Source organism: Cadophora gregata, assembly GCF_030347475.1.
Source record: "Cadophora gregata isolate MNR1 chromosome Unknown scaffold_17, whole genome shotgun sequence".
NCBI lineage: Eukaryota > Fungi > Ascomycota > Leotiomycetes > Helotiales > Ploettnerulaceae > Cadophora > Cadophora gregata.
Window position 1 is genome coordinate 794,123 of NW_026695940.1, and position 24,711 is coordinate 818,833.

The 24,711-nt window shown below is 48.0% G+C and overlaps 10 protein-coding genes across 10 annotated transcripts; 2 read left to right on the top strand and 8 right to left on the bottom strand.

The window, feature by feature from the left end:
• Nucleotides 1–87: 87 nt before the first annotated feature.
• On the top strand, nucleotides 88–1,221 carry ONS95_006085 (uncharacterized protein; the record flags this gene model as incomplete). The annotated part of the gene is made up of 2 exons (XM_058499523.1): nucleotides 88–966; nucleotides 1,015–1,221. 2 exons carry the CDS (start codon nucleotides 88–90, stop codon nucleotides 1,219–1,221), a joined length of 1,086 nt encoding a protein of 361 aa, XP_058350567.1.
• Nucleotides 1,222–3,240: 2,019 nt separating this feature from the next.
• Nucleotides 3,241–4,587, bottom strand: ONS95_006086 (uncharacterized protein; the record flags this gene model as incomplete). The annotated part of the gene is made up of 1 exon (XM_058499524.1): nucleotides 3,241–4,587. One exon carries the CDS (start codon nucleotides 4,585–4,587, stop codon nucleotides 3,241–3,243), a length of 1,347 nt encoding a protein of 448 aa, XP_058350568.1.
• A 1,236-nt stretch (nucleotides 4,588–5,823) lies between these two features.
• Nucleotides 5,824–6,033, bottom strand: ONS95_006087 (uncharacterized protein; the record flags this gene model as incomplete). The annotated part of the gene is made up of 1 exon (XM_058499525.1): nucleotides 5,824–6,033. The coding sequence occupies one exon, from the start codon at nucleotides 6,031–6,033 to the stop codon at nucleotides 5,824–5,826; it is 210 nt and encodes a 69-aa protein (XP_058350569.1).
• Nucleotides 6,034–6,045: 12 nt separating this feature from the next.
• ONS95_006088 (uncharacterized protein) lies at nucleotides 6,046–7,561 on the bottom strand (the record flags this gene model as incomplete). Its single annotated transcript, XM_058499526.1, has 4 exons — nucleotides 6,046–6,109; nucleotides 6,160–7,166; nucleotides 7,227–7,375; nucleotides 7,447–7,561. The coding sequence occupies 4 exons, from the start codon at nucleotides 7,559–7,561 to the stop codon at nucleotides 6,046–6,048; spliced, it is 1,335 nt and encodes a 444-aa protein (XP_058350570.1).
• Nucleotides 7,562–9,032: 1,471 nt separating this feature from the next.
• ONS95_006089 (uncharacterized protein) lies at nucleotides 9,033–10,354 on the top strand (the record flags this gene model as incomplete). The annotated part of the gene is made up of 4 exons (XM_058499527.1): nucleotides 9,033–9,247; nucleotides 9,301–9,476; nucleotides 9,534–9,836; nucleotides 9,885–10,354. The coding sequence occupies 4 exons, from the start codon at nucleotides 9,033–9,035 to the stop codon at nucleotides 10,352–10,354; spliced, it is 1,164 nt and encodes a 387-aa protein (XP_058350571.1).
• A 215-nt stretch (nucleotides 10,355–10,569) lies between these two features.
• On the bottom strand, nucleotides 10,570–12,377 carry ONS95_006090 (uncharacterized protein; the record flags this gene model as incomplete). Its single annotated transcript, XM_058499528.1, has 3 exons — nucleotides 10,570–11,563; nucleotides 11,615–12,226; nucleotides 12,280–12,377. 3 exons carry the CDS (start codon nucleotides 12,375–12,377, stop codon nucleotides 10,570–10,572), a joined length of 1,704 nt encoding a protein of 567 aa, XP_058350572.1.
• A 1,170-nt stretch (nucleotides 12,378–13,547) lies between these two features.
• On the bottom strand, nucleotides 13,548–14,590 carry ONS95_006091 (uncharacterized protein; the record flags this gene model as incomplete). The annotated part of the gene is made up of 3 exons (XM_058499529.1): nucleotides 13,548–13,772; nucleotides 13,825–14,252; nucleotides 14,305–14,590. The coding sequence occupies 3 exons, from the start codon at nucleotides 14,588–14,590 to the stop codon at nucleotides 13,548–13,550; spliced, it is 939 nt and encodes a 312-aa protein (XP_058350573.1).
• Nucleotides 14,591–16,298: 1,708 nt separating this feature from the next.
• ONS95_006092 (uncharacterized protein) lies at nucleotides 16,299–18,465 on the bottom strand (the record flags this gene model as incomplete). The annotated part of the gene is made up of 4 exons (XM_058499530.1): nucleotides 16,299–16,381; nucleotides 16,436–17,519; nucleotides 17,565–17,739; nucleotides 17,786–18,465. The coding sequence occupies 4 exons, from the start codon at nucleotides 18,463–18,465 to the stop codon at nucleotides 16,299–16,301; spliced, it is 2,022 nt and encodes a 673-aa protein (XP_058350574.1).
• Nucleotides 18,466–21,002: 2,537 nt separating this feature from the next.
• On the bottom strand, nucleotides 21,003–22,016 carry ONS95_006093 (uncharacterized protein; the record flags this gene model as incomplete). The annotated part of the gene is made up of 3 exons (XM_058499531.1): nucleotides 21,003–21,247; nucleotides 21,318–21,583; nucleotides 21,700–22,016. 3 exons carry the CDS (start codon nucleotides 22,014–22,016, stop codon nucleotides 21,003–21,005), a joined length of 828 nt encoding a protein of 275 aa, XP_058350575.1.
• A 378-nt stretch (nucleotides 22,017–22,394) lies between these two features.
• RPL3 (60S ribosomal protein L3) lies at nucleotides 22,395–23,782 on the bottom strand (the record flags this gene model as incomplete). The annotated part of the gene is made up of 4 exons (XM_058499532.1): nucleotides 22,395–22,650; nucleotides 22,698–23,371; nucleotides 23,424–23,580; nucleotides 23,691–23,782. 4 exons carry the CDS (start codon nucleotides 23,780–23,782, stop codon nucleotides 22,395–22,397), a joined length of 1,179 nt encoding a protein of 392 aa, XP_058350576.1.
• Nucleotides 23,783–24,711: the final 929 nt, after the last annotated feature.

The window sequence follows — 24,711 nt, forward strand, 5'->3', positions numbered from 1 at the left end:
ATCGTTTCTAGGAGCTCCAGAGCTGCTTGCGAAGCTTTTTTAATGCCTACATAGCTGTTCGGCCTCACCAGCTACAAAGCTACCATCATGTCTGTTCCCTATGAGACCCGAGCCAACTGGTCTTGGCCTGATTCTACGGAAGATGTGGTGAAAGATGAACTCGATGCTGCATCTGCGCCAGGAGTCTTTGCAGAGGAAGTCCCAGAAGGCGATGTGGAAACTTCTTCTGAAGATTTTGAACAGCATACTCCACCTCCGACCCCACCACCTCAAAGACACTATGCCACTCGAACATGCAGGATATGTCTAGAGGAGGTACCTCCAACTCTTGAACCTCTCACTGGAGGTGTATCCTCAATGCTCCATCCAGCACCCAAGGTGTCATACATATCTGCTGATCCTAGCTCTGGCCGGTTGATCAGGCCGTGCAAATGTCGAGGCTCCCAGAAGTATGTCCACGAAGGCTGTTTACAGGAGTGGAGGCATTCAGATCCATCCTACGGTCGACGAAATTTCTGGGAATGTCCTACTTGTAAATACCAATACCGTTTGGAAAGGATGCGATGGAGTCGACTGATCACAAGCACCCTGACGCAAATCGCGATCACCTTCTTGATTATGGTCACCACTGTCTTCATTTTTGGCTTCGTGGCGGATCCTATTATCAGTCTGTACCTCGACCCATACGACACCATTACATCATTGCCTTCTGGGGGAACAGCATTGCTACTTGAAGACGAGGATGCCTCATGGCTCGAACACTTTCTAAAAGGCTTGGCATCACTTGGGCTACTTGGTTTTGTGAAAGTGTTCTTTGCTATGTCTCCGTGGCATTGGTGGAATCTCAGACAAACCGGGCTCGTTGGAGGAGGTGGTCGAAGAAGGGCAGGGGGAGCAAACGGGCGAGACAGGCTTGCTGATATCTCATGGACCGTTGTCATTATAGGCGTGATTACTTTCTTAGCAGTAAGTTCTATTATATAGAAGGGTGAGTGGGTGCTAACAAGTTCCTAGGCCGTGTGGACATGGGTACGAGCCTGGACAGCGAGAACTCTCGACGCTGCTGGTGACCGAGTCGCTGATGTTCAAGGTGACGATGAACCTGAAGAGCTCGATGAGCCTCCACCTGCTCAAGCAGCGACGGCTGCTGAAGCTAGGGCGGCTGAAGAAACAGCTACAGCCTCGGAGAACACAGAATCCGAAAGCCGAAAATCCCAGTAGTCCAGACTGCATTGACATTGTCTTCAGTGCAACATGTTAGGATAGTTTTGTACATACAAGCTTCACCTTCATAGCGTATTGATCTCAGACTACGTCCCTTCCGCAGTCCATAGTGACATACAATCCATTACATTGCACACAACTTAAGCTGCCACGAGTTCCTCTCCAAGTAGGGTGTCAGCTAGTCTGTGTGCATAGATATACCGCTCTGCTGGAGCCTCGAAACTTGAGCGTCTTGTTCTCGTCTCACTACCGGCGACCGCGAGCTCAGTCAACACTCTGTCGATATGCCACTTTTCTTTCTATGGGATTGTTGGTGCTGTTTCTTCTGCTTCGGCGCCTTTGCTTATAAGAGAATTCAGAGACCGATGAGTTGATACATTTCTGACCTTGAATCGAACCAATGCTGCGTCACTGGCATGGTTAGATAGCAGTTGTTCATTTCCCGAGCATCCGAATATAATATGAATTTTGCTTAGTAAAAGAAACCATGAATGCTCCTTTCTTGTCTTCCTCGAATGTCCTTGAATTTATCGTATTGCTGTATCTGTATCTGTTTGTTCATTTGACGCGCACACTTCAGAGGAAACACGCTGTCGTAAATACTCTGTCTTTGAGGAATTACTAAGTTCTGAGGTTCTTCCTTGTTGCATTTAATATATTAATAGGACGTAGCACAATCTCCATTGATGGTGGCGCTTCTATCCTTTTTATCTTCTTAACATCTTCCTTATTACCCTAGATACATGCTATTTTAAACACTATACCATTTCTAGCGTGCTATGTTTGATAAGGGTGATATGAAGTTGCTTAGGAAGATATACTTAATGTTGATCATTGTGCATTGAGACAAGGTGTATTTTATGCAAGTCCTCCATCGTCACCTTCCAGGGATACTCGGTAGACTTTGATACCCTCGCCAAAGGGATAGATCCTATCGGCTGTTTCTGCTCAGTATTGGTTCATATTAATGAGGAGTGAAAGTCCACCTTCGCAAGTGGATCCCATCTGATCGGCGCTTGGCAATCAAATGTCGACCCGATACTTGTGCTGTCACGAGCTTCGGGTTCCTGTCTCTCTTATTCTGGTGCCTTTCCTGTGTCCTTGATGTTTCCTTCAACTGAATTTGATGCTTGAATGAATTGCAGTTTTGCAAGATGCTGCTGAAATTGTCAGACCATACTTGAGATGTAAGGAAGCTTACCATACCTTCAATTTCATGCGAACTCTGGCGCATAAATATCGTGCTATGGTGTCGCGCTCGGCAAGCGTTGAGCCTGTGCGAACAACTCTGATTGGAGTTCCGGAATGTGCACGGCTGATGGAAAGAATACTATGCCTACCCGAATCAAATCTTTCCTCTCGTCATGATTTGGATTTTCTGGCAGGCTCCACAGCGTAAGGACAATCTGCTCAGTATCTACGGCATAACCCTTTTCCTACTGACGAGTAAGCACTTCCGTTTTTCAATTATGTGGCTGAATCATCACCAGCTTGAGCATACCTGTGTGAAAGTATGTATAACATATGACGGCGTTTTTCAATGTGAGCGGCAGAGCTTCTTGGCTCGCTGCTCGAATGAAATCTCTGCTACATCCTTGAGGATGCCGTATATCAAGAACGTGATCTCTGCTCTCGACTCGCGCAAATCTAGGTGGCCGACAACCATGGCAAGTTCCTCGTGAGAAACACCAAGTTCTGCATGTATCGAGAAGCACTCGCTTAATGAGGGGAAAGCAACATGGATATAAGGTTTGTCACTTCTTGTGTATGATCAACTTGAGCAGACTTTATACTCATCAGAATAATCTTGTCTGCGACTTATTACTTCTTACATGTAAGAGCCATGGTGCGTAGGGACTTATTACTACCACCAACAATTCATTCAGTGTGCCAGACAATTTCGTCTAAGGCCTTATTCCATACACAAACCCTCTAACTCGCCATCCCACCGCCCATTAACCTTAAGAGACTCCATCTCGAAATTATATCCTACATTCATATCCGGTGCCAATATGACTATGTGGAAGCATCGTCAGCAAATGGCTGCAACGGCGAATCCAGTCTTGCAACCGGTCCTTCCACGGCTTTAAACTTGTTCCTACTCTCACGACCTCTGACGATGGAAGCGGCAACCCGAGATCCCACCTCGTCCTCCATTTTCAGCAGCTTTGGCTCCGTTGAAGAATTGCTGTCTCCTCCCCAGATACCACCAAACACTACTACCTTGAGCGCCATGTGCTTCTTCATGCGTCTGAAGATCCTGTTCCATCCCAAGGCACTACCCGCTAACCACATGTTGTGCCATTTGATGACTTTCAATGTGCTGGAATGCCGTCTGAGGAAATCACTGATTCCGGCTTCGCTGGTCGTTACGACGGTAAGCTCTAAAGTATGAAGACATGGCCAGGTCATGCCCTCTGAGATGCGTTCCCAGACCACAGGGACGTTCATAAGGCGTTGCAAAAGTACAGCCTTAGGGACGGTGTCGGCATCATCGAACGTCAGTCGGAGTGTCTCCAGTCCTTTCGCGGATCTCAATGCTTTTCCCAATTGTACATGTCTTGCTTTCACAACATCCTGTTCGGACCAATCATCGTAATCTGGCTCCAGGACTAAGTCAATGTGTCGCAGGTACGTGAAAGCTCCAAAGTGAAGATCGAGCGGCGAATCATTGAAGAATGACCAGTGGATTCGATGCGCACTTAGCGTTTCAAGGGGAGTGGGCAGAGTTGCCGCTGCGAGAAGAAGCGATCCTAGACTTCTTGTTCCTGTTTCCTCATCATCGCTGATTTCTCCTCCATCCATCATCAAGCCTGGTATGGCCATAGTAGCCTCGTATGCTTTCGCCATAGTCTGGGACGGACACCCATATTCCGAGCTCATCTCGATTTTCCTCAAGATAGGAAACCTAGGTAAAGCTTGCGCTAAAACCGCAAAATCGTAGTTGGTCCTCTTCATATGCATTTGCGTGTCCAGCAAAGGCTTGTATGATTTCCAAGCATTTGCGATAATCTCTTCATTGTCCATCGGGGTACGGCCTCCTAGCTCTTCAATCTCCAGTACGTTTGACCTGAACTCTGTAAACATTACTTCTTCCAGGAAGCGCACTTCGTAGAATATGCTTGTGACGTATCGGCGCAAAGACACATGGTGCGAGATATTGAGGAGGTTCTGGAAGGACTTGTAGCTAAACATTACATGTAAAGATCCCACCAGAGGCTTCTCTCCTATTGATGCAGCAGAGCGACATGTTCTACGGAAGTTGCACAGGCTCGGCTGAGGCATGACATCGCAGATGATTAGGAGGATTTCGACAGGAAGTACCTGCATTATCGACTTTCTTTCGCCATTTGCCGCCGCCATGGTCAAGTTGCGAGAGAACTTGTGGATGTAAAAGGGAAATCCTCACAATGTCGAAGACCCCTTCCAGTACTTGGCAGTTCAGGAAACGATATCCCCTCGCTCCAGAACTCTGAACAAATGAGAAGGAAACTTTCTTTGCCAATACACCTCTGAATCCAAGGGTCCTTATGGGATTTTTATCAACGTTCCTTGTAGATTGATGCGAAGAGAAATCAGACGATTAATGTCCATGTGAAGTTTCAAGAGGCTTGCAGGGTGTTGCTTCCGCTCGGAGACGCGTCCAGATTCGCGATGGGATGGATGCAGGGTCCTTGAAAAAGTGGAGATGAAATTGCGTCAGAACGTGCTGCTTGTCCAGGGCCTTTCTGCTGCAGGTGACGGGATGGATGATCTTTCGCCGCCAAAGACGAGTTTGAAGGTTGAGATTGTGAGACGAGAAAGAGGAAAGAAGAGGATGGAGTTGGCAAGAGAGATGCACGCGACGCAGTTACTCAGCCATTATTTGGTTCGGACTGTTTGGGAGACCCACGATGGGTTAGCACTAGCTTGCTGCAGCCCTACAGCACTCACTCGAATGACTGGACGGGGTAGCCTGGATGAATTCCCGATCTGTATCAATATTCATGTGAGACCCGCATATTTCGTTGCTACCGCCTTCCTAGAAGAAAAAGCAATGGCATGAATGTAGCACGACGTCGCTGGCACTCGAAAACAGGGTTATTAGTTGAAGGAGAAAAGACATTCGGTTGCCAAGATGACCAGATTTGATTCATGTGGTATCCAGTCCAGCAACATGGCGGTATTCTGCTCATCGACAAGCTTTATTTTATAAGCCGTAGCATGTATTGTTGTTGTTGAGACGAAAGCAGAAAAGGTTGAGCCTTATCTTCTAGGATGATTAGGTTCAACCAGTCGCAACAGGGTGAAAAGACGGGACGATAACCCCCAAAACACATGCAACACGCAAGCGAGGCGACAAGAGTTCATATCACGAGTCAAATGGAGTACATTTCAAAATATGCTCTCATGCTCTGCAATAATAGAAGCAATTCGAGATCAAGTCCGCCAGTTGGTCAAGTTGATATCCTTTCGTGTATTGAGCATTTTCCATACTCCCAATTCCAAGCAAATCCTCTTCACATCTTGGACGCCTACCACCCTTCAATGCCCTCCCAATATCAGTATGTACAAATATGTCCTTTCGTCTGTCTCAAAACAAAGATGCTTATCCAACATTTACACTTCGCCGCCGTCGCCCTTGAAGAATCCATGGTGTCCAGAGGCGCCTCTACCCTCGTTGATCATGCTCTCCGCGTCACCAACTTGCTTGCGTTCGCTGACTTCTCTGGTATGACGCAGTTTGAGATTCATCTGCTTTTGCCACAACATCCTCGTCAATCCTTGAGACGGTGTCGAGTTAGATGGAAAACCCACACCGCCCCTCATGACTGCTGATTGTTATTGCAGGGGTTCCGAGGAACTCGACAGACGGTTAAGATGAAGATATACGTCTGTTCCGTAGCTATAAACCGATTAGCCTGATATAGAATACTGTATGTACCTTGCACTTACCCCTCCATACTGATCAACTTCAAATCTCCTCCAAAATAGCGCGCATACAGTCTCGATATGGGTAACCCGTACCCGAATCCAGCCATAGGCGCTTTGAAATCACTTTTATCAAAATCCGGATCTAAACTAGGCGTTGTATCCACAGTAGTGTACATATAAGTCCAGACGAGAGGGATGGCACTGCGCGGAATTCCACCACCTTCGTCTGAGATTTTGATGGTGATGTCTTCCTTTCCTTCTGCTACCACGACTTTGGTCACTGGGAATTCGTCCTTGTCTTGTCCATGTGTCTCGACCACCGCTCGCAGGGAGTTCTTCAATGTCTCGAAGAGCATGTGTGATAGATGTCCTGGAACGTACATGAAGTTGAGATTTGGAGGGCACACGAGCTGGACTTTAGGCGCATCGAATAGTCCATAGTGGTCTTCGCAAACGAATCGAGCATTCTCAATAGCTTCTTGGGCCAGATCCCGAACATTGGTCTTCGTGCAAATTATTCCCACATATGTTGGGTCTTTGTTGTGACTCTGATCCGTCAACGCGATATGCTGTCCGATCAACATTCGGATCCCAATTCGTGACATATAAAACCGGTCCAAAAATGATTGAATGTTATTGTCGATCTGCATGCGTTGCCGTTTGCGCTTATATTCCAAGATACCCTGTGCAACAGTCGTTACAACACCATCGTGCCGCCGTTTAATGGTATTCAAGGTATCCGCAAATCTTTGATTGTAGTCATGGAGCTCAGGTGGCCAGTCGGTACTATCCTCCACAGTTGCAAAGTAGCGTCTTGCCGATGCAGCTCCCTTCTTTGAGTCTCCTCCATTACCATTCCCATTTCCATTTTGTTGCCAAGGCGAAGAGGTGTACTGGCCTTTCTCTACGCTCGGGTTCTGTGTGGCTTCCGTGAGGATTTTGGAGGATCTGCCATGGTGCTTAGAAGGTTTCATGAGTCGGTCTCGTACATCTTTCGAAAGTTGCGGTCGTGGGAGTGTTGTTATCTCCTGTATCACATGTCAGCAACCAAAAATCATGATATCTGCGGGAACGGAGACGAGCATTACCTCGAAAGACTGTGCATACCAGTCTTGGACTCTCTTTATTGATGGCATCTCATTCAATCCATCTGGCAGATCTCCAAGCTCTTGTACTCTGTGGGCGAGTCGTATTGGCAGCTCTTCGGACAAGAATTGAGAGGCACGAAAAAGGGTTCCTAGTGTGCCAGCAGAGTCAGCAAAACCTGTCAAGTATATGCTTGGTAATACAATGTAGTAGAACACTCACCTGTTGATGGCCGCTCGCCGAATTGGACCATCTGTCTTAAGCTCACGCCGGTTGCAGGGAAGCCAGAGTAGTGCTTGATGGTATCCATCAACCTCTCAGACTTCTTCCACGACATCTTGTAGACTGATGTTGGCCCTCAGGCCTATGAATGGTATACAAAGCTCGGTCGACACTGGATTGCCTTCTCTGCCATGAGATGAGCACGCTGTCTGCTGTTCCCCGCGTCTCCGAGGTAATGAAGCTAGGATTGGAGGAGCCGTCTGCCGAGGTGGATTGGGATTTCAATTGCTGCTGGTATGGAGCGAGGTGCAAAGAATTGGAAAGGTAGATTGACGTTGACCTGGGCAATTGAACAAGGTGCGGGAAAGGTGAAAGCGAAGAATAATAAGAGCAAGTCAAAAGGCTTCGACGACACACGACAGTCGATGAATCACAGCTTTAGCACATTGCTAAGGACGAGGGGATCGGTTCCAGCCAGTGCGGGGCGTCGACTTGCAGGGGGAAAGGAACTTCATGACTAGGCGCAATGGGGAGGGAGGTGTAAAGGTATGTAGGTACACGCCATTTAATTGCTCCAAAGCTTACATGTCGTAAATAATTTCTATCTAAAGGGAGACTTACCTTCAATTGTGACCTTTCTATGCTTTGTCTGTATTCAATTCCCTCTCCCACCGCTTCACGATGCCTTGAATGCTCGGCTTTGTTTTCTTCACCGTGCCTCGAACGTCGCTTGAGCTCTCAGCTGATATGCTGCTAGATTAAGCTAATCAGCCCCAACCCCAACCCCATACCTAAGGTATGCCCATGTGAACCTCGGGCATGAATTTATCTCGGCTTAGTCGTCCGGATTGCGGAGCATTGCGGGAGTTGGCTTCTGGAGACTTCGCTCCATAAACTGCCGAAAACAACAGCGGGCGCAATGGATGTTGTGAGGATGAATCGATGTTCACTTCTTTGCTCTCTGCGAACGGCAATAATGTTTGCTTCTCGTTGGCACCTCGCCTTCTTATTATTGAGTTTCATTTGTTCGAACGATATCCGCGGATGATGATGGCTCGGAAGATTACAGATTTCACACACGGTGTGTGAACCGTGTGTGAAATCTGTAGAGGTGTCTCGCCCAAGGAAGCGGGAATGTTTATGCCACTGGAAGATGGAGAAGACTCAAAAGCAAGGACTCTGTCCATGATCCGACTCTCGGTATTGTCACATTTATCTTTACTCGTTCCAAACAACACCCTTGGACAGTAGAATGCAGGCATGCAAATGGGAGGCACAATAGCCTAAGCGAGTTCATACCAGACAAACTCAATTATGGAACGAATGCGAACTCATGCTGCGTCACATTGTTACATACCTTCCCCACTTCCAGGTGTTCAATCAGCTATTACTTCACACAAGCCGATTTATCGTCTTTTTCTCGTTCGTCTGAAAAGTTTTGAAGCAGGTTCGGGACGTGTACATCAGAGGAGGAAGGCACCATCCACCAAGTTATTAAAAACAGGGGAACTGAACAGCTTCCAGAGGCCACAACTCTTTTCACTCAAGAAAGATTTTCCGAATCCTTAAGACAAATATCGTGAAATATGGGTCTCGCTCCACGGCTCGCGACCTCATGGGCCTCCATGAAGCTCGACACGCGAAACCTCCCCTCTTCTCGAGCTTCTATCCTGCGCCTGGTGTTGCTCATTCTCTTCTTCTGCTGTGGCGCCTACGTCCTCTTACTACCGGTCTCGATCATGGTCCACTCGATGTCTGTACGCCACACCAAGCAGCCCTTGATTCTTGAGCCTGGAGAAGAGTGAGTCGACAGCTCTCTCTCCGGTGGTCAAGAACTCATAGGCGTGCTTGTAGTGCGATCAAACATTTTGTTGGCAGTCGAGAATGTGGCATTTTGCAAAATGATTTGTATACTGCGCCATGGCCGTTGAATCCTAAAATCAGCCCGTTTTGTGGCAAGAGAGCTACTCTTTTGGAGGCGATGAGTGGTGGTGGGAGATACGGGTTTGATGAGCCATTTGTTGGTAAAGGTACGTTCACGCATACGTTCCATAAAGCAGAAGCTACAGCTGATACGATCTGGACAGGATGCACGTACAGATGGTTTTCAACTCCTGAAATATGTATGATTGTCGGGCGCTTCAATGCAATCACTTTCGTCGGAGATGATCTGGCACAATCCATCTATGCCGCTTTCAACATACTGCTACGTGAGGATCTCGCGCTTGGTGGCCTTCAACAGTGGATCATGAGCGACGAGGACAAGACAAAGTGTAGATGTCACAACCAGTTCCTTGACATCAAATGTCAGCGGTTCGCTATCAACACTAGCGAGGATGCGAAGAAAAACGAAGGTGGAGATCGGAAAGGGAGTCCCTACTATTGTAATGGTATGTCACAAGAACTCCCCGGAATGTATCCTTGAGCTGAGAAAAAAGACACACCTCACGCCTATATAACCGTCAAGAGCGTACCATCAGCTCCAGAATCCCAGGCTGCTTTCAAAGATCTCACCTATGGCAAATCAAATCCATGGCAACCGTCACCTATGATTTTCTCTTTCGGCCACGGTTCCGCTTTCGATACAGGTATAGCCACCCGATCGATGGATGAATGGGTCACACTTGCCACAGGAGCCGAACGTAATATCCCCATGCTCTTTCTGGGTGCCCCAGCATTTGGACTCGGCAAAAAACCGAATTTGGCTCCCAAGAACGGAAACCTGGTGGTCTGGGATTTTCATACTGAGATGGTGCCGGTAGCAAGGGAGAAGCACTTTGATGTTTTGAGCATGTATAATTTAACATTGCAGGCCTCGTCGGCAGATGGAGAGAAGTTTGGCGAAGAGGTAGCATTGGTTCAGGCTATGATGATTGTGAATTGGTTGAGCAAGCTGGAGACTTCTTGACTTTGATAAGCATATGGATGAGGTTCAAAATACCAGAGCATATCACTTCCAAGAAATTGCTCGTCGCAAGAGGTAAACAGTAAGATAGTAAACTTAGAATCCTCATGAGCTAGAGAGATACACGAATTGAAACATAATTCTCAACCGGAACTCCACCCTTCAAAATGCCAACAAATGCCAATCTAAACGCCGCATACCAGCCGAATACACGACTACTAGGCTTTGTACAGGGTATCCAAGAACCCACTAGCAAGCTCAACCACCACGCTCTTGTTTGGCAAGCTTCCGGCAACACCATACAGTGCAGCACTGTCACCCAAGCTCTTCCCCTTGGCTCCTTTACCTTCCACGATCCTAACACGTTCCTTCTCCTTCTCGCCTTCCACAACAGCCTCCAAGTCAGAAACGAGCTTCTCCCAGACCTTGACGATAGGTAGAGTGACAGCGACGTGAATAGCCGGTGGACTCTGCAAGGAGTTCAAGTGCCATCCCTTAGCAGACATCGCATCGGCAATATCATACACATCCAGCGTCTTCGAGTTAAAAGCAACAACGGATACCAAGGGGTGACCTAGGACTTCCAGGTCGCTATTCAGAGCAGGATTATGCTCGATAGCATCGACGATCTTCTTTGTCGCTCCAACAATCTCCGAACATGACTTGATATATCCTAACTCGCCTACGCTCATCAAACTAGCCCAGCATCCAGCAATCAGAGCACCGGGTCTAGAGCCCGCAATTGAGGGAGAGGCGTACACGCCACCAGACCAGTCAGGTGAGATGAAGTACTGGTAGCTCCTGAGTTTCTCGTTCCGGTACAAACAAGTTGAATTCCCCTTGGGTGCGAATCCGTATTTATGTGTATCGCAACTGATACTCGTCACACCCTTGAGTCTGAAATCGAATAGCTCCGTTTCAAAGCCTGCTTTCTCGAGGAAGGGGACGAGGAAGGAACCCAAGCAGCAGTCAACGTGTAGCGGGATCTTGCGTTTGAGAGCGAGCTTGGAGAGGGAAGTTATGTCGTCGATTATGCCATGAGGGAAGTTAGGGGCCGAGCCGACGAGAAGAACGGTGTTGCTATTGATGAGGCGGGCTACAGAGGGGATGTGTACTTGGTAAGAGGGTGCTGGACAGGCAACTAGGTGGATCTTGATGCCGAAGTATTCGCCTGCTTTACGGAAGGCTGTGTGGCCTGTCTCTGGTAGAATCCTTGAAAGAATGTCAGTAAAATAGATCGAATGCTGTGATAAAAGAGCTTACATCTCTGGCTCTGTGACACCTCTCTCTGCATATGCCTTATTCCTGGCACTCAAGCATGCCATCAAGATAGACTCTGTTCCTCCACTGGTTGTCACACCTGCTGATCCACCGGGAGCGTTGAACATAGCCAAAACCATCGACACAATTTCCGCCTCCATCTTTCTTACACCAGGGAAGACATCAGGGTGAATAGGGTTCGCCACAGTGAACTTCCCAAACGCCTCAGTCTGCAATTTGATCAAGGAGTCTCCTCCATGATAAACTGCTCCAGAAACGAATCCATCCTCCCATCTCGTGTGGTCCATGTTAGCCAGTGTTTCCAGCTCCCTCAGCACCGTCTCCTCCGACCATCCTTCTTTTGGTAGTGTCAGATATCGTACAATGCCGGGTCCGGACGGCACAAGCTTCCCTTGTAACTTCGTGACTGCTTCGGAGACCTGCTTCTGGACTTGCGATCGGACGCCTGGCGCGCGGAGGAAGAGGCCGTATGCGTATCGCCTGAGGGCAATATATGTATCTGCGAACGTGCCGAACAATCCACGTCCCTTAAGCTTCAGTAAACCCTTCCTCGTCCATCTTAACAGAAACAGGAAGAATATGAGGTTGCGGAATCTGTAGAGATCTGCAATTAGCTATCTGCCCATCAATTCATGGAAGTAACTTACAAGTCGATGTTGAGAGACAACAGTTGACCACTCGATCCAGCCTTCTTGATCGCGAAGCTGTTGCGCAAGCTCGTGGATAAACTCGAAGTGCCCGGCATTTTGTACTCGTCTCGTCTTCTTGGTATGCAGACGGGAAGGATTGGGAAATGGAGGCTGAACGAAGCTTAATATGTGCCTCTGCCTTGACCCGGTCCGTTTCGAAATGGAGAGGTTGCAATCTTTACTTGGTTACAAAGGTTCCTATCGCACTCGCTTGAGATGACTTGGTCTTGCCGAGGTGCAAAGCACATGCTAGCAAGGCAATTGCTACTTAATAGGCAGTTGAGGACCCTTTTGAAGTCCACTTTTGTTCTACTACACGGAACGATTTACCAATTCCAATTCAGACTTGGTTCTGCGGATCTGGAGTTTGGCCGTTAGAGTGGCGGATATGGCGTTGTGGAGGGTCCAAAAAGAGACACCTCGTGGATTCTCGCAGCATTGGTTGGCTGGACATGGATTCGGCTCAACACCCCGCGGGAGGGGCAAGTCTGCAACCTCCATGCCACTGAAATGGAAAACTGCCGGGCCAGATTTTGAAAAGAGCCTTGACAACCTTCTAGAATATACAAAGTCGATATGCAACGTATAACTGTACTACCGAGGTAAGTTCCTGTCATTTTAATTATATAATCTTCAAGATGCAGCTTGGACCTCAGGCAAAAGGACAAATAATTGATGCATGGTGATGCAATTTAGGACAAACTACCTTAGACTCCCTAATCTTGCCACTTTATAACTATCAATTGTCCAATCCCTGGACACTCTATACAAAAGAGAGTGGCGTCAACATTTACCTTTGTGAGGTAGCTGATTCTACTTTCTCTACTTCAACCTTCAAGATACTTTGTTTGCTTCAGACCTGCAATATATTTGGCTCCCTGATCTCCTTCATATTCCTTTCCAATCGAACAACAGTGCCATTGACTGTGATGGTATGTGAACATAATGTACAGTACAAGAGAAGCAACAAAATTGCACTCCCACATATTTCATCGCTGCAAACGCCAGTTCTAGAAGGGCATCCTTGCCCAATGCAGATGCTCATGCAAAGATTATACACACATGCGAGACACAGTGTCTCATGTCGTCTGTCCCTAAACGCCGGAACGCCATCCTCGATCTTCCTATGCCAACTGTCGTTGGGGTTTCTTCGTAGATCGTAGATCATTAGGACTCCCTACCATCCATTCTAGTTGTGTGAATATCGGACAAGAATTGAAATGAGGTTATCGTTGGCGGAATGCTGTCCGCCATTGCTTTGAGAATGGTTCTGCCTCTCCCTCACAGCTTCGCCCGACTCCATCACACCCTGTAAAACGGATGACGAAATCCCCATCTTTGTACGTCCCCTCTGGTGAGGCAAGCTCTCTCTTGCTGTATGCATTCAATGCCCTTTGCGGTACTAGGGCCAGTCTCGAAAGAATCGTTGGGTGCCATTGCACGATATGTTCCTTTTGGCCCATTAGTATTTCTAGTAACCGATATGGAATTTGTTCCACTTACCAGAGCGTGCGTATCTGCCTTCTGGAAGTTGTAAGATCTGTACAGCGGATCAAACCACGTATCCAGAAAAAACTTGCTCCAATCCCCTTTTCGAATTACGAAGCTACCCTGCGATAGTCCGTCCTTGTCCTGGGTAAGGACAAAATCGATGTTGGCTCCTTTCAGATGTGGGAAAGTCTTGATAACACTGTCAGGGGGCACAATTGGCTGATCCCTGATCATCAAGCTCTCCAGTTTCTTCGGATTCATGACCTCTCCCTCCAAAGTCATGTCTGGGTTCATTATGAGGGAGTTCTGGTCCAGGTACCAGACGTAGGTTGTGTGCGGAAACTTGGTCAAGGCGTGTCGAACCGCAGGAACCTTCGACCAAGAGGCAGGGGAACCGCCCAAATCGTAATCTGTAACTGTTGGGAAGAAAGTGGTGTAGCCTAGTTCCAGTCAGCTATTCTGCCTTGCATGTTTCGTTCCAACAGTATATACCATGTTTCTTCGCGTATTCTATCCTGTTATCCTTGATATTGTTTAAGTACTCCTTGCTGTAGAGTTCCGGGTTCAGAACCGTCACAATAACTACCGGCGGCGTCCCAGACGGTATCCTCTCTGAGCCTCCAAATATCTGGGAGAGTATGAATATGAATGCACCGACTGCGCAAGCACATAAGGCGATGGCTTGCACTCTACTCCTCCGCACCATCGGGAAACGTGTCGATCGAGTCGCATACGGTGGAGGATTCGAGGATTTCCTCAGAGGCAGCGCCATGTGCATCTCGAGGTGAAGAGGGCCGTTGGCACCTCAGCAGTCGCTATCCAGCAGTGTAGTAGGGAGGAGACCTCCGATGCCGATGTTGTCGAGGATGGTGTTGGAGATGTAAATCTGGTCAAAACCCTCCTCTTCTTGCCCTCCTGTTTCCCTCCTTCGTATATGCAGCTCAGCGCTTCGCAGGAGAATTGGTCAGCGGCCAAGTCACCGATTGAAGGACTATCTGTCGGACTGTGGAATGGACTGAGGGTGGCCGACTTCTTGCGACTCAGAAAAGAATGTCCTGGTGGAGACGCTGTGATACGAAACGAAATGAACGACTTCAAATTATTGTACAGTTTGGCTTTCATGATTAGTTGGGCCTAGCGCACTGGGTGCGTGCTGGGGCTGGTCTTGGTCCCTTCAAGAATTTGGCCAATGAAGGGGCCTGTTTCAGCTCGGCTGTCAAGATAAGGATCAAAGGGGGGATGACCAAATTTCAAACAACTGCTGTGCTTATTCCAATGAAGAACAGATATCCATCTACCTCACATGAATCAATGCTGGACAGGAAAAGTCTCAAGTGCCGTTAGAGCCCCATCACGTCAAACACCTTTAACAGCCGAAATCCCTAATCTACTTGATCCTCTGGTGAGTCGGCTAGCGGACCGGTCTTTGGTAGCGTGCAGAAGCCTTTAAAATCCCCGGAGGAATGTCTGGCATTTACCGTCAATAGTCTCGAATAAGCCCACAATTATGAAAGTGTAAAGACTCGCATCTACCCAGGTAAGAATTGACGTCTCGGTAGGTGGTCGGCCTTGTTTAGATTCCCTCTTTTCTATTTTCATAAGAACATCGTAAAGTATTCCCATTCCATTATGACATCTCTACTTATCCAGTAGGTAGCTATCCTCATGCGATCTACATTTAGTAAATATACTTTCACTTCTGTCAAAGCTATTCCTAGTAATCTTGAACAATAAGCTCAGAATGATTACACAAAGACTAGTCGCCGAGGCCCCTGCTCGTACTCATCCCTCCTCCATTCTACCCTTTTCATACCACCCGCTTACTGTAAACTGCAAGGCAAGCTAAATCTTAGTCTGAATTGTTTTTGTATTATGTTCTCATTTCTCCACCTTTCTATGTACTCAACCTTTCTCACAACTTAAAGGAGGAAGGTGATCTATACAATGCAGTGTATCCAATACCAGTACCCAATCCTATCCTATGCGTCCGTCTGTCCCCGTCTATAATATCATCAGATCAAGCATTCGTCTAGTCATGCCGGTCCTTTCCTTGTTGTGCATCGCAACTCCACACTATGCAATAAAACAAACTCCTCCAGAGCATAATTAACGAGAACTAAATCCAAATCCTGTCGAGGCGAGTGCCGTTCACTCCGTAGCTCGAGCAGGATGGAAAAACAGAGTGTAGAAATCAAAAATACAAGTGACGCCTCCCAGATGCCTGCCGGTCCCGAAAAGGTGATGCATGAAAAAGGCGAAAAGTTTACAAACGCCAACTCCATTTTCGCAATGCTATGAAGTGGACTCCGCGCCGATGTATGTTTTCTCGAAAAAAGTCAAAAGAGTTTTAGCGCCGTTTTCTGCCGCCTTCTATGTTTCTTTTTGCGCATGTCGTTCGTTTCGGAAATCGAGTCTGGGGTATAATATAGTAGTAGAAAATCAATTTGTACAGGTTATGCTGGTATGTACTGCCTCAGGAGAGGTTCTCAAGCTGTGCAACCGTTCACAAGAGTGTTGGTTGGCCATTTGTAATCCGTGTCTTTCCACAATGTAAGGTTTGGGTTTGCGTCTAGACGTTCTGTTAGCTTTCATGCCATGTCATCATGTCAGGACGAGCACTTACAAGGTTCCGGGTGTTGTCTGATATATTCTGTCGTCTCATAGCCCTCCGGGTCACAAGTTACAGACTCCGAACCTTCTTCCTGGTAGATTCGAATATAATCGATCCTCATGGTTGCTGGCATCAACTTGGCCAGATTCGGCAAGAAGACTGTAGCGAAACTATTGGACATGCCGAAATTCATGATGATAGACATAGGCTCTTCTGGGACGGTTCTTTGACCAATGTTACCGTTTGGCCTGAGGGACCTGTGATCTACTTTGTAGGTGTAGTCATTGCCCACGAACCAAGATACATCGCCTTTCGCCCCAGGAGTGTATTCAAAACCATAGGTCTGATATGCATTACCATCATACCACTCGTTGTTGAGCCAGGTCACTGCAGACAATGCTTCCTGGTACGGCCCACCACGATAGACATTCATTCCCGTCACAGAATGGTCATAAATTTCCATATAGTCGTAGTCTGGCTGATAGAAGATATCAAATGGAGCGATTTGCAGGGACTGTGACGCTGTGCCTGTAGCCCCATCATACTGTCCAGGGCCCATAAATCCAGAACTGGCTTCAATAGCATCGATTTCGGGCGAAGAGCGAGAGACACCGGGATTGGGGTGGTCCTGGCCCTTGCATGTACATGCTGGCAATCGCATTCCAGGCAGTAAGCTGAGTCCATCTGGAGAACTCTGGTTTGCGGTGATTCCAGCATCACACTTGTTCTCATAGCTGTAGGGCCACATCCCATCCGTAGTCGCCGGGTATCCAGGCCGACCAAGATTGCCCATGGCCCAGAAACCCGGCCAAAAACCTTGAATGTCCCCACGACCAGGCAGAGATATACTTGCTTCAAGTCGTCCCCCCTTAAAACAAAGTTTGTTCCACGACTGAACCATTCCTGAGCGGTAGTTGAGATTGTGATTTTGGAAGGCGTCGAATTTCAAGTTGAGGGTACCATTTGCGGTACTCACAGCGTCTGGGTCGTACCATTCGAGATCCTGGGTGACACCATACCATATATCAACACCTTGAAAGTATGGATCGTCGCCGTCGTAAAAAGTCCGCCCATCCGTGTTGAATTCATCAGAGAACTATGAAATTAGCTTTCACATTTAGAGAAGGAACTTTAAGCATACCGTGAGCTTCAGCTTCTTCCCGTCATTGGAAGTCACCGTCTTTGCCGAATCAGGTGTATCCGGGTCGATGAGCCCCACTCTTTGGTTTTTCAGTAGAGGGAATTTATCTGACAAGCAATCCGGATCCGTTTTGCAAGTATCGGTCGGTACTCCCACAACTTGGCGAGCAAAAGTCCTTCAGCAAGTTAGTGATGTAATGTATTGACATAGGAAATCCATACAAGACTGGATATCCAATAAACAGCACCAATAGCCCAAGTGTCACAATCAACAAGCCCCCCACATTCGTCAGGCCTCTTTTCGACCATATATCGCACTTGTCTCGCTTATTATCGTCTGGACCAGGATTGTGCAGCCAGTCGTCCTTCTCTACGTCTTCTGGAAAGAGCAATAATCCTGCAGAGGGCATAATGTTGTACTTCTCTGATACTGTCTGCGTATTGACATTATCATCGTCGCTGCCAGCTCGCGAAGGAGCTCTCGAATCGTCGAAAGGAGAAGCGAACGGAGACCCAAAGGGCGCATGTCTACTATCTCGATGACTTGGAGCTTCCGAACCCCAACTCGTCCTCCGTGACGACATTGCTGACTCTGATCTCGAGGGACCTGGGGAATCTTGATATCTTGGTCTTGACCGCGAAGAAGGTGGTAATAATAAGGAGTCGGTTGATTCGAGTCCTCCTGTTCCATATATCGCATTTGGTGGTCCAACTGGGAGTCGAGACGTCTGACTTGTTCCAGGTCGCGCCTGCGGTAGCAGATTCCTTGATAATCCTGGCGTTCCTGGAGTATGAGCCGATCCGGGACTTTCTGACCGCATCTTGTCTAGCAGATCTCCTCCACTGCCAGAGTTAACCGTTATATGAAGTGGCCTCTTTGGTTGCAACCCATCTGGAGCCATAGCGATCTAACAAGGAAATAAGTACAAAGTATGCTATTCAGTGTCCTGCCAGCATAAAGTTTGTTGGTGTTGAATATCCAAAAGTGATTGGTGGTTCCCTTTTGGGATAGTATCAAAGGTCACAGACTAAGCATAATATAACTCGCTGCGCTGTAATACTATGTTCTCTTCCCTCAAGTAATCTGGTTACTGCGGAGTTCTATGACGGCGACAATTGTTGAGCGGAAGCGCGAAGGTAAGGACGTTCCGAGGAAGGAGAATGGCTTTGAAAGGAAGAATGAACCAGTCCAGGTATTCTGCGAGGTAAACGAATGTCAAGGAGTCGAATCAAGGTGAATCCGAGGCCAGAGAGAGAGCGTGAGGAAATCGGTGCGCAGAGAGGCAAGTTTGAAGGACTCGAACCGCAAGATCAAAGGCAAGAGAGTGTGAATAACCGGCAGATTGAAAACTGTTGGCAAAGGCCCAGTTCAAGCTCAGTTCAAGTTTTGAACTGGGTCGGGCAGGCATGTCCTATCCTGTTTCCTTACAGCCAAGCGAGCGTTGGTTACTGGGATTCGTGAGGATAAACAGGGGTAGACGCCGTATGTGTGTGTGGTGAATGGGGAACAAGGCCCTCCCAAGCGTTGCTGCAGATGGAATTTTCGCTCGACCGTGACTGTGAGACGCTCCGTGAGTCTTTTCCCTAGGGGGCTGGCAGTTTACCCCTTAAAATTTCGGTCCCGTTTGTGGGTTGCCGTTGTTGTCGCTGTTGTTGATGTTGATGTTGACGAAAAACAAGAGGTTTAGCTGGAGATTGTCCGTCTTAGCAGATCGGCTTGGAAGGCGTAAGTGGTGCTCAGGTACGCGGCAGGACACGGCGCGGCGCAGGGCAGGGCAGGGCAGGGCAGTTGAGGGTCTGGCTCAGGTTTGCTGCTGCTAGCTCAGGGGAAAGCAGGAGCCGGTATCCAGAGCCCACTGTATTGGAGATCGAAAAGGAAGTGAATAAAGAGGGAGAAGCACAAAGCGCTTGAGTTGGATAGCTACCACAATTGGATATGGCCAGATACTTACTCGTAGGACATTCTGATACCTCTTCACACCCATGCACCCAATTCTCCCATCTTTCTCCCCATCAACAGCATTCTATTTCGCCTCTCTGCTCTGTACAGTAGTTTGTTGGTATCTATTTAGTTGATCAACAGTCTTGCGTGTTGTTCGATCCCATTGGCTGCCACACAATTGAGCCTGTCAGGTTCTTGTTCTTCAACACGCTACATGCTCTGTGCTGTGCTATTCTTGGCCCTCGCCTCCTTTCCCGGCCTCCCCTTCCTCTCCCTATCGCAGAGCGCGGGCGGCGTCCAACCGAACAATCCCGCCCCGGCAGTCAGTCAGTCTCTCGGAGATGACGACAATCACCCGCAGAAAGAAGTGGTCTGGAAGTCTTGGGATCTCAAAAAAGGGTGCATGGGTTTGAGCATACTCGTACTGTAGGTAGGACCGAGCGAGGCGTTCACGCCAAACAAAGAGTCAGCCAAGACTGGAAAAACTTTCAATACTGGCTTTACGATGTCAACAAGGCTCACCCTACCAACAAAACCATGCCTCACTCCGTACTTCTACGTCAAGACGTTAGGACGAACAAGCATCTGAACGGGAAGCATACTTAAGTTTACCTACCAACTCAAAATGAAGCGAGCCACGTGAGAAAATGCAAAATCTTCAAACACTAGCTGTTGGAGATCAAGTGGATCATAACCACCATTTATATATCTTACTTGAAGATCGGAACGCCAAGCATGCAGGAAGCAGTTTATTTCTGTCGCGGCTTGACAGGTCGCAAAGTGGCTGCGGGTTTCCTGTCTGCCGAAGTTCTGGAGGTGGATTGGAAAAGCTGAGGCTGGCTTGGACTCTTTGTTCTTGCTCGCTCTCTCCGATTCTCGGTACCGAAGGTAGACATGATGTGATAGCTAGGGGTTCGAGCCCGGGAATGGTTTCTGTGATTCAGATGAATTTATGGGTTCGGAGCAGAATGCATGTTGAAAACATGAAACATGGACTTGCCGTTGATTTGAGGAGAAGGAATAGGGGATGGAGTAACGACGGAATGTTTGCAAGATGAGATGGTGACGGTGGTTGAGGACAATGCTGGGACTAGTGACCCAGTGTGATGAATCCAGAAGGAGTAGAACTAGTAGATAATTCAAGACACCCATAGGACCGGACAAGAGAAACCAAGATCTAATGCCAGACTCCACTTGAGAATCCAAGCACTGGACATTGCTTGACCTGACGGATGTCGAAAAGTTGCACATCTAGTCTCCTTGTGAATGCTGATATGGAATATGCATAACTTATGGGAGTATCGTCCTAAGGCTATGAAGTAAAGCTTGGAAGTGTCGTATGTCTCTTAAGCCACTTGCATGGTAAGAAGCCAACACTTTCCAGCTCTTCTGCCTGCCATCAATGTGTTAGAATTAACTGTAGCAAGCAACTACTCCCTCGCAGTCCATCATCAGTCATACTCCTTCCAATGCCTCCAGAAGTCTCCATCTTGTCTCCTAACTCTCAATAGCCAAAGCCTTAACACCCACCAACTGACCTCCCTCAACTCCAACAATCCAATACTCCACCCTCGAACCATCCTTCGCAACTCTATAAACCCTCACGTCACTCCCCTTAACCGCCTCTCTCGTAGCATCCACCACATCCTTATATTGTCCCTGCGTATCCCACTCACCCACATCCAGGATCTGAACATCTGCTTCGTTGGGCTTTGGGTGGTTGATTAATTTGGCGAATGTAGCTGCAAGACAGAAGTATTAGCATAGCTCCAAACAAATACGTAAGGGGAAAGCAAGAGAGATTCAGCATACCCTCATCAGGTAACCCCTTCCCATCCAACTTCAACGCGACACCCACAAAGGGCTCATCAGCATCACTGACATAAAACGCCTCTCCCTTCCCAAGCACCTTCTCAATCACCTCTGGGACCTTCACACCCTTCTCTGTAGCCTTGAATTCCATCTTCCCATTTCCACTCCCTTGTGTCTTCGCAACGCCTTCATTGGGATCCTTATTCGCCTTGTCGAGAAATGACATGTAGTCTTCGTCTGTAGCCATTTTTGCGGGAGTGGTGGTACTAAAGAAATGGCGTTCAGCTCGTGCTATCTGCGAGCTCAAGCTCAAACTCAATTCTCTCCCCTTTGGGGGGGTACGGAGAGGAGACGGGAATGATAGAAATCGCGAGCTGCTCACGCAGTACCCTGACCCGATGTCACAACGTGGTTTCCCTTCGACTCTCCTTCCCGCACGGGAGTTGAAGCCGCCGGTGCGGCTGTAGGTATTGGAGGTGGCGAGGTAGCTAGATGTTCGTGCGCAAGCCCTTCTCGCACGCGTGGTGGCGTGGGATCGAATGGTTGCTCGTGGTGGTCTTGCAGACCTGTACCTATGCTAATCGTCGGAGCTGAAGCTTTGGTAGCTGCTGGTGCGGGCGACTTCGTCGTTGATTGAGAGGATTGGGGAGTTTTGTGATGACTCTTTGCAATTCTTAGACAGGAGATAAGAATGCCCATAGCATTTTTGTCGAATTTGCTGTGTTGTTGTGGTTTGTTGAGGGAGATGCTTGTTAGAAGGTGGGAACACAAGGGAAGCTACAGGTGGGATGGGACGTGCGTGATGACGAAGGTGGTGATGTGGTGCGGGGGACGAAATTCAAGGTAGGGAATAATAAAAAGAAAATTTAGGATCTATAATGCCAGCTATTTTCACACATCACAGTCCGAGTACGGGGGGTTTGGTGTTACAGGTGGTTCAAGTTATTACTTTTGACATGTCTCATAGAATTCTTGTTCTATTTCATGCCTCCTTGGGTGATCATCAAAGAGCAGAAGATGCCATGTAACCCCCTACACCAAATTGAAAAGCCCGGAAGAAAAAGCAAACCAAATCCCTTAAGCAGCTGGTTGAATGCCCTTCTTGAGCGTACCCAAGAAAGCGTGCTTCTCTGCAGGAGTCTGGTAGGCACCGTGACCGAACTTTGAGGAGGTATCGATCCATTTGAGGTCGACCTTCTCCAATGCCTTTCTTGAGGTGTGGACGAACATGGACTTGCGGAGAGTCATGACACGCTTCTTGACACCAGGAACGGAACCCTTGACGATAATGAAGTCGTTCTTGACCTCACCATAGCGGACAAAGCCACCCATACTGCAAATAATTAGCTTGGCTATGATAGTTACGAATATGTTACTCACGGAGTGATTTGCTTCTTGGAGACATCAAACTCGGTAGCGGCGTTACCCTCATCATCACCCTTTCCAATACGGTAGACCTTGTGGTTGGTCGAGGTACGGTGGTGGTATCCGTCTTGACCGGCACGGGCCACAGTCCATTGGACGTGGGAAGGATGCCAGGCACCAATACAAGCAACCTTTCGGAGACCCTTGTGTGTCTTTCTCGGAAGCTTCTTGGTTCCCCATCTGCTGGTGACACCAGAGAAACCGTGACCCTTGGTGACAGCGATAACATCGATCATCTCATCCTGCTCGAAGATGGAGCTGATCTCGACTGGCTTCTCGAAGAGACCGTTACCGAACTCGACCTTGTCAGCGATGCTTCCACCGTTGATTTGAATTTCCATCAAGTGGGCCTTCTTTTGCTTGAGAGGGGTCTTGCGGATCTGGGTGTGGGCGAGGACACGGACGACGGTGCAGTACTTCTTGATGCGCTCGAGTTCACGAGTGATGGAAGATCCAGAGCTCTCGGAGTGCTTCTTGGCGTACTTGGTGAAAGCCTTCTTCTTGCTTCTGTACCAGTTCTTGTAGAATCGGCGCTTTACCTCATCGCTCAAGTGCTCAGCCCAGACGGTAGTAAGGGATCGGAGTCCTCGAGGAGTTTCGATGTAACCAACTAGACCAACAACGATCACCTAAAAAGATGTTAGCCATAGGCATAAGCCAAGAGGGCTGCGTTGTTCGTACCGGTGGTGTCTCAATGACAGTGACTGCCTCCACAACCTCCTTCTTGTGTGATTTCGCGCCAGGACGGTCGAGATCGCGGACGATGGTGGTCATACCAGCCTTGTAGCCCATGGTGGCAGTAAGGTGCACAGGCTTCTTTGGGTCATCCTTGGGGAAGCTGGTTGCAGTTGCGAGGTCAGCGACTGATCCACGAAGCATGAAGCGCAAAATTGAGGTCGACAACGCAGAAATCTAATATGGAATTGAAAGCTTGGAATTGCAACTCACCTCTTGACCTTTCCTCTATGGCGGGCAGCTCTCTTGCGAGGCAAGAAGGCAAGAGAGCCGTGTCTGGGTGCCTCGAATTTTCTGTGAGACATGTTTACTGACCCTGAGATAGGAAATCTGGAGGTTAGTAAGGTCGAATGTCTCGAAAAGAGGGATGCGCGTTGAGTATTGCGCTGGTGTTGAGGTTCAAAAACGAGGGCGAAGAAGTTCGCGAGGTTTAGATAATTTGATTTGTGCGTGAGCTAACTATGTTGAGTCTAGCACAATTTGACACGTGACTAACCTGAAGCGTCACCCCCGATTTGGAGGCTTTTTGAGCAATACATGTGTTGGTGAAGTACAAAGCAATATATTACGTCCTCAGCCTGGAACTAGATGAATGCGACTTTATGGAAGAGTCGGCCAGTCGTTTTTTCCGTAAGACTTCAATCTTGCATAATTCGTTGTGCCCAGGGAGATGTGATGATGTGCATTTCGTTGATGAGCTCGAGACAGATCATTTTTTCCCAAGAAGCCCCCAGCCCATTCTCTAAAAAGCCATCGGTACCTAGCATCGTGGCCCACGTTCATGATCTCATTGACGATAGAGTCTAATTCGAAGAAAGCGTAGAAATAGCAGGTATGGTTCCTGCCAAAAACGGAAGGAACGTGTCAAGCACCGCTGGAACGATCGCCGAAGTAGTTGCTAACAACTTTCAACCCCCCATTTGATAACAGCCAGATGTCCTGGAAAATATCCATGACATATTCATGTGTGCATATCCCACTTCCTCGTTGATCCAAATGCTTTCTGCTCATGAGCTGGGCTTGATGAAGTGCATTCAGAGAACCTTAATTATGAGTGCCGCATTTTCACTACAGAATGCCCCAGGAAATATCGTAAAGATAGAAATACCAAACCGTACAAGACAGCTACCCGCTTCGAGGAAAGGCCAAGTCATTCGTGAGCCAATGTTCTTTCTGCTAATTCCATAATTTGGTGTGTGTCCTTGTAACATTGCAGCACCCACAGTCTTCGTGG